General features: G+C 50.3%; 6 protein-coding genes across 6 annotated transcripts; 1 reads left to right on the top strand and 5 right to left on the bottom strand.

The window, feature by feature from the left end:
* Positions 1 to 1,507: 1,507 nt before the first annotated feature.
* On the bottom strand, positions 1,508 to 3,409 carry N7487_012199 (Zn(II)2Cys6 transcription factor; the record flags this gene model as incomplete). The annotated part of the gene is made up of 2 exons (XM_056879929.1): positions 1,508 to 1,705; positions 1,808 to 3,409. 2 exons carry the CDS (start codon positions 3,407 to 3,409, stop codon positions 1,508 to 1,510), a joined length of 1,800 nt encoding a protein of 599 aa, XP_056725248.1.
* A 447-nt stretch (positions 3,410 to 3,856) lies between these two features.
* N7487_012198 (beta-galactosidase) lies at positions 3,857 to 6,883 on the bottom strand (the record flags this gene model as incomplete). Its single annotated transcript, XM_056879928.1, has 1 exon — positions 3,857 to 6,883. One exon carries the CDS (start codon positions 6,881 to 6,883, stop codon positions 3,857 to 3,859), a length of 3,027 nt encoding a protein of 1,008 aa, XP_056725247.1.
* Positions 6,884 to 7,350: 467 nt separating this feature from the next.
* On the bottom strand, positions 7,351 to 7,857 carry N7487_012197 (uncharacterized protein; the record flags this gene model as incomplete). The annotated part of the gene is made up of 3 exons (XM_056879927.1): positions 7,351 to 7,434; positions 7,471 to 7,534; positions 7,697 to 7,857. 3 exons carry the CDS (start codon positions 7,855 to 7,857, stop codon positions 7,351 to 7,353), a joined length of 309 nt encoding a protein of 102 aa, XP_056725246.1.
* Positions 7,858 to 8,102: 245 nt separating this feature from the next.
* On the top strand, positions 8,103 to 9,636 carry N7487_012196 (fungal specific transcription factor domain-containing protein; the record flags this gene model as incomplete). Its single annotated transcript, XM_056879926.1, has 3 exons — positions 8,103 to 8,622; positions 8,679 to 8,972; positions 9,068 to 9,636. The coding sequence occupies 3 exons, from the start codon at positions 8,103 to 8,105 to the stop codon at positions 9,634 to 9,636; spliced, it is 1,383 nt and encodes a 460-aa protein (XP_056725245.1).
* An 877-nt stretch (positions 9,637 to 10,513) lies between these two features.
* N7487_012195 (uncharacterized protein) lies at positions 10,514 to 11,466 on the bottom strand (the record flags this gene model as incomplete). The annotated part of the gene is made up of 2 exons (XM_056879925.1): positions 10,514 to 11,220; positions 11,400 to 11,466. The coding sequence occupies 2 exons, from the start codon at positions 11,464 to 11,466 to the stop codon at positions 10,514 to 10,516; spliced, it is 774 nt and encodes a 257-aa protein (XP_056725244.1).
* A 2,493-nt stretch (positions 11,467 to 13,959) lies between these two features.
* On the bottom strand, positions 13,960 to 14,283 carry N7487_012194 (uncharacterized protein; the record flags this gene model as incomplete). Its single annotated transcript, XM_056879924.1, has 1 exon — positions 13,960 to 14,283. The coding sequence occupies one exon, from the start codon at positions 14,281 to 14,283 to the stop codon at positions 13,960 to 13,962; it is 324 nt and encodes a 107-aa protein (XP_056725243.1).
* Positions 14,284 to 14,428: the final 145 nt, after the last annotated feature.

Raw genomic sequence — 14,428 nt, 5'->3', positions numbered from 1 at the left:
CCAGGACCCATGATCGGTTTTCGACATCAGACGCGAATATATCGTTTGAATAAAACCCAAAGCAGGAAACACTGTTGTTGCCAAGGCCAGCTTTATCAAGTAGTTTGGGAACAAGAATGCCTCAGGAATTGCCGCACTGGATGCTACTTGGGGTAAGCCAGGCACCCGTGGATGTGACATATGACAGGAGATCCTTCCCATGCTCACCACGATGATCAGTGTCCACCTGGAGCTCTCTTCTCGTACTTCGATCTGAACTATTGTTTAGCTCAATAAGAAATCTTCAAAGAGGGTATAACCGTTGAAGAGGGCCTACAGCTAGTTAGGCGGCTGAACCCGCCAGTAGAAGATGATAGGATGGAATCGCATGAGCAGGGCGAATCGCCTAATCAGGCTAATCCACGACCTACTCGGGTCCCGCCTAGGTGTAGTGCGTGTAGGGAGATTTGCCACAGGAATGATGTATGTAAAAATCGCTATATTTAGTTGAATTGATGGATGTTGGTTGAAACAATCGATTTTGAACGTTTCTAATGGGGTTGGGTGATCGGGTCGGCCAGGGTTTACGTTAAAGTAAATAATTCTCGGCCGCCTCGCACACCCTAAAACACATAGTAAATGCGATAAATCACCACTTCAGATCTCAATAACTATGTCTGTTTATGATAAAATATCGAAAGGATATATCTTAAATAGTATTTCTGACCTATCCAGAAAGTATAGTAAAATTGGTACAAGTATTAATAGAGATATATATATATATATGTTCCCTAAATCAAAATTACGTTATATATTATGGTGAAGCACCAATATCATGGTCTAGATTACTTGTGACCAAGGGATATTATTTCACATGCTAAAAAATGCCTATGTTCTAATACCCAAGTAAAAATAACTTGTAGTTGTTGAGATATCAAGTAGTAATTTATCGCATATACTATATGTTTTGGGGTGCGCGGCACGACTGGGTGCGCGAGCCCTAGAGCCCTGGAGACGGCCGTGAATTACTTATCGTGTAAAAGGACAATACACAACACCTATAGAGAAGGAAGTATCAGTGTGAAACCAAAGATAATCCGACTCCATGCAGGCACTATTTCACTCCAGAAGAGGCTGAGTATTCCCAAAGAAAAGCACAATAGCCAAAGAGCTATGTCTACTATGCCGAAATTACGGTCAGATTTCTTAGCAATGAAAAAAGAAAATAAATTCGAGCCATGCTGAGGTTCAGAAAAGGCATTAAGCATGACTCAGCGACAGATGATGGAATCATTCTTACACTCCGTTACTAGAGAGTAATCGGATTGTTTATCTGCAGGATTATGATGTGTATACAGTGCAGGTGATTACCTCCCGCCAGATCGTTGTAGTGCAAGAAATTGTGGGAAAACTTGAAGATATCATCCTCATATAAAGTGTTGGGTTCAACAAGATGGCCAACTAGGTACCGAGAGGATCTGGTGAGAGAATCGCATTGCTGAAGACTTGGGCGGAAATGGGTTTGATGTTAGGAATCCTGTCGGTAGGTGGGATGTCCGCCCGGAATTTCGGCTTCCCCAAGCTCATCCGAGGCTTTGGAGTCTAAAATTGCGAGCATGTGTAGCAACTTGGAGAATTGCGACTGTGCGCGTTGTCGGATGGTGTCATTTTCAGCGTTCTGGGAGAGTTCGAGCAGGATGGAGCCGACACGGCGGATTCGTTCGACCTTGGGAAATTCATCATTTAGCCCAGATTGTTTATAGCTTTTTCTTTAAAGTGGCTCTTCATGTGCTGCGCTGGATTAAAAAGAATTGAAATCGGAACGTACCGCTGCCTCTCCTTGAGCTTTAAAGCACATGTACGGCACAATCTGCAGCTCGTGGAGAAAGTCCTGAATAATTTCTACTTTCTTGATTTCACCGGCAAGAGAGCTATTATTTAGCCCCAAAATTTCAGGTACATTATGTTGAAGGCATGATTGTAAGATGACAAGCTTCACGCAGTAGTAAGTCGTCATGATGTTGCTTCTCAGTGTCCAGAAGGACGTTTTCTGATATAATGCTACTTCTTTGTCGGAGCCACCAATGTCATCAGGATATCGGAGCGAAGCCGGCAGGTCATCCAATACTGCACTAAAGCGAATATATGATTCCGTGAGGTGTAGTTCAAGTTCCGCCCGCTCTTGATCTCCTTGTTGAGTATCAAAAACGTTTTTCTTCCGACTACTATACGTAGGGATGTTGGCGAGGACGGCTGCTGCTGAGGACCAGACACGTTGCTTAAGGTGGAAACCGGTTGAGATCTGGCTTTCAAATGTACCTTGATTGATCTTCTTGTTCATGTCAAGAAGCGGGACATCTTTGTCGTCTCTTTCGAGTAGCGATAGGCCGCCACTGAACATGGGCTCCCGCAGTAATGAGATACGAGTATCAAGGGCAATAGCGCTCTGGTCTGCGAGATAGAGTAGCCAGAAGTTGGCGCGCAACAACTTTGACTCAATTGGTGGGCTCATGCAGACAACAGCTTCATCATATAGGCGCAGCCGCAGGGCCAACATCGTGGCCTCGCCGTGGATGTGCCAGGCGATGCTGGCCTTTCCGGTGGTATTCTGCACCGCCGCAGCATGCCAGAATCGGATCATGAGGGAACTCGAGTCTGGGTGATCAACATCGTCCACCAGATAAAGCCTTAACATGCGCCGGGATGTTTCGAGGAAAGTGGTGGCAATAGTATCCTGGTGTGGAACAAAGGATGCCGGCAGAGCCGCCACAACATGTGCAGAAAGAGCGGTGATCGCCGTGAATGCACGGTAGCAACTAAGCTGATCCAGCCTCTTGGGGGAGGCGGCTGGCTGGTTAGGAAACAGAGTGTGATTTTCTGGAAGGAGCAGGGAGATATTAGCGCGCATTGTTGGCTCGTGGATGATAGGCGTGTTAGGGAACATGTACTGCATAAACAAGTCTAGGCATTCTTGTCCTATATCCACGGCAGAACGCTGGGGCAATAGGTCCTGGAGACATGCAGTCAAACGTTTGTGGATCTCTACCCCATCATAGTCCTCATCAAGTGAGGAGTAGTGGCAACCACCGCCCCCGGAGGGCGGCGTATCGACAGTTAGTGAGGGGTGTGGCTGGGGCAGGTTGAAAGCCGCCATCGGCGTGGCCTCCTCAACTGGGGACATCGTCGCAAGCCCAGGCTCACATGGCTCTGGAGCTGGACAAGCTGCATTGGCTGACGTGCAGCTCTCGCTGGGGGAAGCTGCATCTGAATTACAGGTCACTGGCCGCTTGGCGACCTTGGGTCCGCGCTGCCGGCGCAGACCTTGGAATTCACAGATAAGATTCGAGATGCGGCAATTCGCACAGGGCTGCTTTGAGTTGCACTTCACCTTGCGCCGCCTACATGAGTCACAGGCGCGGGAGGCATACATTGTAAGGGCATGTAACGGAAGGAGCAGCTGGTGGGGGGGTTTCAGGGTTGTCGCTGGTCCGCAGTTGTACGGATGGTCACCACGGAATAAATATGGAGTCCGTGGATGGTTCACTGACGCTCGTACTCGCATTTTAGTGGGGCGGGTGGGCCTATGGCAGACGATAGTGGGACTTCCCTCTTGGAGTCGAAGTTTGTGCCGACAGGGCCGGAACCAGCCGTCTCAGCACATGTAAGATTTGTATCTCATTACAAGTCAGGTAACTAACTGGACCATATCCGCACTTACAGTAGCCAGCAGGCTCCACGTAAACACACTGCAGGTTTCAGACACGGGAGTAGTGAGCTCTCTTCTACCCGATTATGTTATTGAGCCTCTAATTCTCCGATATACGCTATTCTGGCTGTCTATCGCATGCAAAGGTTTACTCATCCATTCCTCTATAAACTATAGCATCTGTAGCGACATGGTGAACTCGAAGGGTTCTGTTGTCAAACAATACGGCTCAAAGGGCGGTGGTCCACAGCTGCCCGAGCCTAAGCCATGTTGCACGTAGTCCAAATTCAGAATATTTTCCGTAGCTTCCATCAGCTCGTGGGGGTGTACGGCGTGGTCAAGATCTTCGGTTGTATGGTTCCGCAAGGAGAAGTTGAAGGGGCTCGACATGCGCGTTTCGAGGCAGGTTCCCGAGGTCGTTTCTGTGGACTGGAAACGGGCCCAGATCACATCTGTACGGTTGCCATTCTCCTGAGGCCATTCGTAAGCCGTCTGCAGCTGCTCGAGGTCTGCCGTCCAGGTGCCGAATCTTGCCGCCTCCTTTTTGTCACGATAAGACTCTCCTGGCCCACGACCAAACCAGCTGGCTCGGCGATAGTCCTTGGGCAGCGTCATGGTGAGGCCAATTCGGGGTATAAACTTGGGGTGTGTGCCGGAAAAGCTCCCACGCGTATGAATTACGAGGGAGTTTGCGGTTATCTTATAGCTCAGAGAGGCATCGCAGGCCCACTCGAGAATCGGAGGGGCCACCCTTACGGAGAGATTGACGTGGACAATTCCCTTTTCCTGGAGATCGTTTCTCCATGATGCCTTTTTGACATACATCTTGGTATCCTTAACAAAAAGCTTTTTCCACTCGGTCCCATTCCCACGAGACCCCAGGTCATTCTGGGTCAGCGCGCGATAGAGCCCAAGCACCGGTCCCTGGCTGACTACCAATTTCTCTTCTCGGGACCATTGGACAGCCCCGCGGATCAAGTCCACAAGCAGAGAGCATTTTGTAGATGGAAAATCAATATGGAGTCGCCCTAGGTGCTCTCGGGTGGTGGCTTCGCCACATGGCGCCACAACGGCCGTCTGGAGGGGCTGCACCTGCTCATTGTCGTGCAGCGGCAGTTGACTCCAGGCTATTTCAAAGCTTTTGGGTGCCCATGGCATGTCCTCTTTAAGGCGGAAACTGATCTCCAACCAGGTTGGCTCTGTGTACTGGCTGAGATGCACTGGAGCATCAATTATCACAGATTGCCCGGCTCGGATGACTGGCAGCGGGAGAACTGTCGGCGCCTTGGTTACGGAGTCCTGCACGAGACGGTATGTCGCAATGAGATGGCTCAGATCCCGAAAGTCATAGTGATTGGTAATTTGTATTTGCTGCTCGCCTCGGAAGGTCACAGAGACTGGTTCAATGGCCTTCTTGTACTCTGTCAGACCGGGGGCCTCAGTATGATCGGACCACGTCAGGCCATCCAGGACAAAGGCCCCATCATTGGGATAGTCCCCAAAGTCTCCCCCATATGCGTAGTACTCTTTATCGTCTTCTTTCTTGAGGAGCCCTTGGTTGCACCATTCCCATATGAAGCCCCCCTGCAGCTGTTTCTCTGCCCGATATGCATCAATGTAATCGGTGAGACCACCAGGGCCATTACCCATGGCATGGCCAAACTCACACTGGATCAACGGTTTATCGGTCCGCTCGGATGCAAGGTTCTTCAAATCATCCACCGGCATGTACATGACGCTATACATATCTGCAGTCACCGCTTGCCGGTCGCCCTTATAATGCACAGGCCGCGTGGGATCAGCGCGCTTGACCCATTTCGACATGTCGGCAAGATTGCAACCGTATGATGCTTCATTTCCCAACGACCATATAACAATAGATGGGAAATTCTTAAGCCGTTCAACGAGATGCACCGCACGATCGAGGTGCGCCTCGCGCCATTCTGGATTGTCTGCCGCCCATTTGGCGGAGAGTTCGAAAGCCCGAAGCATGAGCTGGGTACGGGTCATGGCGAAAGCCTCAGCTGCTGGAATGTTGTTTTTCTCAATCGACAAGAACCCGTGCGTCTCCAGATCAGCCTCGGCCATAACATAAAGGCCCAGTTCATCGCAGACTTCGTAGAAGCGCACATCATTTGGCTGATGTGAGCAGCGCACGGCATTGATGTTGCTCTTTTTCATCAGGAGGAGATCCGCCCGCATGGCTTCGTAGGGAACGGCCCGACCCAATTGTGGGTGATGCTCGTGCCGGTTGACCCCGTAGAAGATCACTGGTTTCCCATTGATCAGTATGTTGCCATCTCGCAGTTCTACACGACGGAATCCCATGCGCTGCGAGATGACGCGACCGTTGTACGAGAGACTGAGCGTGTACAGTGTTGGATCCTCTGCTGACCAGAGCCGGAGAGCTGGCTGCGATACCTGGATTCTGCTCATCTGGGACGGTTCGATGGTATCTTCGGAGATAACGGATCCATCTGGGCTCCTGAGTTTTATGACCACAGTCCCTGCCGCTTGGCCTTGTATCTTGACGCTGGTGCGTAGGGTAGCATTCGTAAACGAGTCGTTCAGCTCGGCAACTGTCTGGAAATCGACAATGCTGTCCCACGGCAAGGCGAGGAGATAGACGTCGCGGAAGATGCCTGAGAGATGCCATTGGTCCTGGCGCTCAAGGTATGATCCATCGCAGAACTCGTACACTCGGACTGCTAAACTATTGTGCTGTGAAGTCTTCAAATAGGGGGTGATATCGAACTCGGTCGCGTTGCGACTTCCCTGGCTGTATCCAACCGGCCGCTCATTGACCCAGACGTGAAACGCACTGTCGACGCCTTCAAACCGCAGCCGTACCTGGAGACCAATCTTCATCCACTCCATTGGGATCTCGAATTGTCTCCAGTAGGACCCGGTCCCGTTGAGGTGTGGCACGTTCGGCGGGTCCACTGGGAAAGGGTAATTGACATTGGAATACAGCGGCCGGCCATATCCCTGGAGTTGCCACATGCCTGGGACTGTGATATCGGCCCAGTAGGTGAGAGGAGCTTCATCCTCCCAATCGGGCGCCTCAAAAGGCGACGCATCGTGCCGGAATTTCCAGGTCCCATTCAACGACCGCCACTCACTCCGTTGGCGATCAAAGGTCAAGGCTGCTTCTTCGCTAGTGTAAGAGAAAAAAATGGGCTCGCGCGGGTAACGCATTCCGATGAATCACCTCGCGGTTATTCCAGTCAGGTTGGCTCTTCGGAAACGACATGGCTATGGTGTCTTCAAAGATGCGAATAGAAAAACTTTGGTGGTCTCGTCTCTTGAAGATGGAAAGGACAATGAGTTGTAAGCTTCTGGCCTCGAACAATTTAGGATTGTCGCATGCTATGACGATGAAAGCCGTCAAATGTCCCCAAAAAGAGAAGAACGGAGAGAAAGATGTCTCAAACGATCACTGGGTTAATATGTGTTGTGCAAATATGCAGTAAAGGTAAACTGTCAAAATGCGAAGCCACACTACTATATATGCGCATCAGGAATTATCATATGAGCACAAGAAGCCCAGAAGTCCGGTGAAACTCTGACATTTAAGGCTAGACAGAAGAAAACTCCACAGTTTTCCGCCCGCAAACCCGACGGCGAGAGAGCACGATATGCAGGACCATGTGAGAGGCCAGTAACTACACGACCCCCCCTTCCGCAGCTGGGGAGGGCAACATCTCGTCTTGTTCTAGCCGCTTGGCCCAGAGGTACTCATCAGATCTCTAGAATCAATACTTGGTTTTTGTCAGGTAACCTACATATGCGTTTTGATATTGAGCCGATTGGCTGAGCTGGTTCTCATCCCCCTCAGTCCTCTCACGTCTAAATTTTATTACTTACTTGACTTGATAACTGGAATATGGACGTATGGAGGTGAGGTTACTCCCTCATTTTGGCAGATGAATAAGCCGTGTGGGTACCTGGACACCAATAGAAATCACAATAGGTCTGAATTGCTAACAAGCAGGCATAAACATGACTAACCTAGGGGGTTGTTTAGTATCTCCGTTCTCCGAGTATCCACCAATCCTGTGCTGCGACACCTGATATCGGATCGGAACAGCTGATCGCCTGTACGTGGGGGTGACATGCCGAGCCCCACAATTATTCCAGGTCAACCAACTCGCGGGGTTGCGGAACTGCATGTTCGGGGGAGCGACGAAACCATGCTCCACCGCGTTTGATGTTTGATGTGAGATTCCAATGACCCTCGATCATGCGGCCCTTATCAGCTTGTCTAGCTTGCCGGTGAGTCTGTCTCTTGCAGGAAAGCACGTTCTCGAAGACTACAGCTGAACAAGATATTGGCAGTGAGCGCCGGAAGCGATGTGAACGCGTCTATCCAGGAACAAGCTGCACCTTCTGTAGCGCAAGAAGGCTAGAATGTTTAATGACCCCCAAAACCGATGTCGACTCCGACAGTGGCTATGGGCTTTACAAGCACTACCGGACGGGGACCGATCTAAACTCGGCGTCTGCGGTGGCCTTGAGTCCCGACTTGGCTGAAGAACTTGCTGAGCTCTATTTTCAGAATAATCAGGCCGGCTTCCCATATTTATTCCATCAGGCGACTTTTATGGAAGATGTTCGAATGGGAACCATTCCTCTCATTCTCCTGTATGGGGTGATCGGCCTCTCCGCCCGGTTTTCGCAGCATGCTATTCTTAGAGAAATCAACCCTTGGGATCGGGGAGGACCCTATGCAAAAGAGGCTGAGCGCTTACTCGATCTTCACAATTTATCCCTGACGACTATCCAAGCCTGCATGTTGCTGGCCCTGAATTTTGCCATCGAAGGGGAATCTGAAACGGAGTGTATTTACTTTGCCATTGCTTCACGGATGGGAATGATCTTAGACCTCCCAAACGCGGCGGGGAAGACTCCTTACGAATTGGAACTCAACCGGAGAGGTATGTAAAGGCTGCGGATAATGAAGACTCAATGAGATAACTGATCTATTGGGCAGTCTGGTGGTCTATCGTGACTACCGACACGTGGAGCTCAGCTAACCTCTGTCTTCCACGAGCTATTAAGCTGCAAGACGACATCCTATTACCTGTGGACGAAGTGACATTCGCTCGGATGAGCCCTAAAACACCGTTTCCCATCGACCCTTACGATGGCCGACAGTCGAGCCCAACACCGGAACCTTCGTTGTCGGCGCTGGCTCACCTGGCTCAACTAAATAAGCTCCTCTACGAGATTTACCGACTAAATGCCACCATCATTGATGAGAACTTGGGCATAGCTGCGGCGGAGGGTACCATAGAATCCCTGTCAAACGCTCTTGCCGAGTGGTTGTCGGGATTACCCCCCAAATGCAATATACGAAGGCCAATATGTCCAATTGGGTAGAAAAGGGCTTCGGGCATATCTTCTCCACAATTCACATCAACTACAACCATGCTGCCCAGCTCCTCTTCTATCAATTTCTGTATGCGAGTCAAGTTGCTAGTGAGGGTTGCTCGCTCGGTCCCGCAGAGGCCTACGCCAGGAGGTGCAAGCAGCATGCTGCCGCTCTGTGCGATCAGGTCTACAACGCGAGGGAGGAATACGGGGTCGATATACGATATAGTATCATTAGTCACATACTAGTCATGGCATCGACGGTCCAGATCCACAGCCTGCTGTTTAGCCTGGATGACGACGAAATTGCACTTGCCAAGGTTCGTCTGGAGCGGAACTTCGAGACAATCACACGCCTGCACACGTACTGGCCGAACGTGTCAGCGTCATTTAGCCGACTTCGAGCCTTCCATCGGGCCTGTTTAAAAAGCATGCACACGTCCTTCCGTCTGGACCGATGGATGCTAAGGTTTATGCTGGAGTTTTCTCGGTCGATAGAGGACAAAGACGAGGAAACGGTGGCCTGTTCGGAAGATTCCAAGCCGTTCGACCAGCTAAGATATCTCCTTGAGCGATAATGTAATGAGGAATGTTCCCCCGCCGGAGCCACCGTTCTCTGTCCGTGTCTCCCCATGACCCCCCTCCTAGTGCTTGATAAGACGCGTGGCCGTTTTTCGATTGCCGTCGCGAATAGCTCAAACCCCCTGTAATTTTCGATATAAGTCCCGATTTGCAGTTTGTGCTTAGCTCGTGAGTGCCCAACCTATCGAACGGGCTGCGAGCTATCGCATTTTACGGCGCTGGGAATCCGCACCTATTCTACGAACAAGGCTAGGTAACAGGAAATTAGACCGAGACATGCGGCCAAAACAAGGAACCAGTAAGGCATCAAAGTTCCACGGATAAAATTTCGACATCGCTCGACATTACCAGATCAGGTAGGAAGTGGTCAATAGTAAGCCACGCTCTCGTCAGATGAAATGATTCTGGGAATGTGGGGTTGATCGGTTTCCCCACGGGGTAGCAATTCCGCAGCGTTTTCCGACGTCAAGATTCAATCAACTCAGGCACTAACTATCAAAATGGGCTGGTGCCAAGCTCGTTAAGAGGAACATACATTTGTTAAACCGCAGTCAGGGGTATTTGAAGTTCCCCATTATATACTACCGAGGGACAAAGGCCTACGGTCAAATGTGAATATCGAAGTCATAAATACAAATACCACGGCAATCTGCGACACAACGTAGCAGAATCCAGAACCCTATATTACACTTCAGTCAGCTTGAGTTTTCTTTGTACCTGATTATCATTCCCTTGAACATGCGCCAATCCGCTCTCCGAGGCTTTCTATTGCTGTGTTTAGGCGGGAGAGCTTCCGCCAGTTGTAAGCTCTCTGGAGGAGCTTCATACCCTACACCTCCTAATCCCGAGCCGATTTCGATCGTGGAACTGCCCTTACCACCTTCCATAACCAATGATTCGATAGGAGCTTGCACCTATGAGGTCAATGCTCGAGGGACAGGATGTATATGGATAGTCATGACTGGCGATGATGCTGTTCCCCAAGGGGGGACCTTCACCCCTGATGGAACTGCCATGGTCGCCACGGTCAATTTCACCGGCGCGCCAGCGGAACCTGATCCAAGACATATCTACAGCGGTCTTCAAACAATCCTCCTCAAGACGGATAACTCGACCTTCCCCAACGGTGACTCCTGGAAGTGCATTACCTGCGGGGTGCCGGAAGAAAACCAATTGGGTGCGGACCGCGATTTGCAGGATTATCCCCGAGTTTTCAAGGATGGGAAGCGATTTCTCGTGGGCACGAACATTATCCATACCGGCGGTTATGCCGTTGATAGTGATATGGTCACCCCGAACAACACTTATATCTACCCGATTTACTGGCCCGTCACTGCGGACGGGTCGGGAACAACGGGATCGATGCGCGAGCTCCGCCTGCATCCCGACGACACGCACTTGACTTGGAGCAGCTTCTTTGGCAGTGATCAAAATAGCTTCTACGGTCGGCTCACTTTCAACCCCTCGCCGACAAATGGCGAGCCTCTTGTGGCGCGATACGACCTGTCCAGTGTCAACCTGATCCGCATGGCCAACGATACACGGGTCCTCAATGTGGACAATGGCAAAGTGAGCTTCGACTTTTCAGCAATTGACGTGGGTGAACTGCGCGGTATCAGTGGCAGTGGGGACGAGCTGGTCTACATCGGATATCCCTGGGAGTCATGCAACTTCGATGGGTTCGCGGTCAATCTGTACACCGGGGCAATCCGCCGATTGACTGCGCATCCGGAGTACGTCGACCCGATGGATATCTCACCCGACGACCAGTGGACAGTTGCGCTGGACACACGGAAGTCCAACCGCGACATGTTCATGGCGGGCATGCGGGGTATCCCGCCGCTGGTCGACCTGGTGACAAGCGCCGTCTGCGCCTCGGTGCGTAATAATGGGTATCGCCGTTTCTTCCAGCCGATCCTGATTGATAAATACGGTGACCGTGGGGACTACTTTGGCCAGCAGATTAACGCCGCCGGAGACGGTAGTAACGGCGCGATCAATGACCCGAACTGGAACGCTCGCGCCGACCCGCAGTGGTCCTTGGATGGCACCCGCGTGATGTACTACCAGACACTCGTTAAGTCTCCTACATGTGGCGGCGCCAACCCTCTCCCGTGTCCCGTCTCCAACGCGCCTGATGGCCGCACTACACGCTTTATGATCGCCACCTTCACCAGCCGTACTCCGTATCCCGTCCCCACGTATAAGATGGGACCTGATGTCATTCCATGGGCCGTCTTGTATACTCCCGGCATGATAATCCCATCTCGTTCCACCGATATGTCGGGAAATTACACCTACCATGGCAAATCCTGCGGCACGGCAAATGTGTCCATCTCCAACCTTGCGGGTAGCACCACCCCAACAGGGTGAGAGTTCAATACAACAATCTGTCAGATGACGGCGAGTCCATTCTCAATGGATATGAAGACGTTTCGTTGACCCACTTGACCACGTGGGTAGTCCACAATGACTGGTACTCTGATATCGTACAGACGGGAAAAGTCAATGGCACCAAAAAGACTGGTGAGGATGGTTTCCACATCACGATGGATGTCACGCAGAACTATTTCAATGCTACTGGTACCCTGACGACCATATTGAATGGTGAAGAATACATTCAGCCCCTCAATTATGCGTAGATTGTCTCTGTCCAGCCAGTGATCCTCCTGGCGGTATCAGGCTCTCTTCCTGAGCAGAAACCGGACGACCCTTTGAGACTCGAAGTCATTGATGGATAGGGAGGAACTTTCTACAATATACATTACACAATGATATTCGTCCCAATTATTAACGCAAACAACTGCGATTGAATTTGTAGACTTCCCCGTAATACTTGAGGAATCAGAATAGAATGATGCATCGCAAACATCTTCGCGTCTTAGCTAGTTGATAATTCGCTCCATGCATTCAATAATACTAATGATTAAATAATCTTTAGTCTGCCAGAATCATGCTTACTCAAGGATACTCCTTTATCCATGGTCAGTTGACTACGTCCAAGGCTCGTGCCTCACCAAAGGCTCGACGGGCCGGACTTTCCTTGATAGATGACGTTTTACTAAAAAGTAACCGAAAGGCGTTGTATGTGGTACAGTGAGAGCTTGTGGTAATTTTTGACGATATTTGTCCCCAACCTGTCCCATGGGTTGGATCCAACGGGGTCCATTTGGATTCAGGGTTATCCCCTCAACTACAGCCACACATAGTCTCCCCCAAGGCAACCGTTCAACCCATTTTCCGCCGCTAGTTCGGTTAATATTTACTTCTATTTAGGTATTCATTTCTCATATAACTAAAACTCAAATATAGCTATTGGGTGGAGGAACGATCTTAGCGTGGTTAAAAGCGTCTAGTCTTCTGATGGGGTACGAATACGCATAGATGCCAAGTTATTCATGGCTCTCATGGCCATGGGCCTGTATGAACCTGCTATCAATAGGTAGAACATTGGACCTATCATGTGGCGAGTACCTCAACCCTACTATCCACCAACCTCCCTGGAATGTGAAGACAATCCTTTTAGAGCCCCGCAGTAACCATTTAATTATCAACTGAGACCGGAGGAGAAAGAAAATTCCATTTAGCCTCGGAGGTTGAAAGACTAGCTCCAACAGGCAGGTTACCTGTGCATTACAGAACCCATGTGCTCGCTTCGTACGATCCGTGCTATACGCGTATAGAGGGGCTTGGCAGTGAGGAGTAAGCTTTATTTTTTTTTACCAGTGTTGATTTTCCCTCGCCACTGGTTCCGAAAATTAATCTGAGGAAGGTTTATCAGTCGAGACAGGCTGTAGCTTAACTCACACCGTAGCCTAATAATATCGTCAGGAGATATTGGAAACACCACACGCAGGAGGAAGTGGCACTTTGACAGGCGATGGTACGTAGCTGTCGACATATTGCCGTCTTCTATTTACTGATAATTGTTTGAAGGTGATATAGCAACAATGGGCACGGGTATTCTTTGATTTGGAGTGTCCCTGATATCGGGAAAAAGAGGCAGAGGCACTTTGTAGAGTTTTAAACCCAACTTCCCAGCCCTTAGCACTGAGAGTCTTTTACGCTGATTGTGATTGTCAATATTGTAAATAGCAGTATAAGGTTGGCACTCTATAATCATATGCGCAAGTAATATCTTCATCATTATGATTTACAATGAAGGCAGAACTGCTGGGGAAGACAATTCTGGGGGGGGAATTGTGGGCTTCTTATCCCGTAGATTGAGATTTGGGCCAATACCTACTGTATCGGACGAGCGCGTGGACTCTCACGACACATAGACGGTACCTTTTAATTTTTAATTCCCCTCCGATCATTTAGAGTGGAATTGTGACTTTAAGTGCCGATATGAGTTGTGCCTGGGGCGGAACCGGATCGCCAGCGACCCAGACTTCCTCCCCAGGAACTAGGGCGGGCGCTTCGAGAGCACCAGGGCGGGCGCTTCGAGAGCACCAGGGCTGATCGGGGGTTCTCCATTCTCCGGCAGCAACGGCTAATGACCATGGGACCGTTTTAAGGCCTTCTTCCTTGGGTCGGCATTTGAACAATACATGTTCTGGGTTGACCATCAGACGCCACTTTGTCCTGACTCGTGTCCCATAGTCTCCGGACTCCTCTGCCTCCGGCAGCTTCGCTCGCATTGGCCAAGCTTAAGCGAAGGCAACAACTGTCTGTTTCCAGGTGGCAGGGATTGAGTTGATGTCCAGTCGGGGTTGTGGGGAAAGGTTGGGGATTTAGTGATGCAGCCACATGCAATCTGGGGTTTCAAAAGGTTTTCACTGTCGG

This window comes from Penicillium crustosum (assembly GCF_028827405.1).
Source record: "Penicillium crustosum strain IBT 35664 chromosome Unknown utg000005l_segment0_segment0, whole genome shotgun sequence".
Classification (NCBI taxonomy): domain Eukaryota; kingdom Fungi; phylum Ascomycota; class Eurotiomycetes; order Eurotiales; family Aspergillaceae; genus Penicillium; species Penicillium crustosum.
The sequence above is the reverse complement of the archived record's forward strand: the minus strand, read 5'-3'. Positions and strand labels throughout refer to the sequence as shown.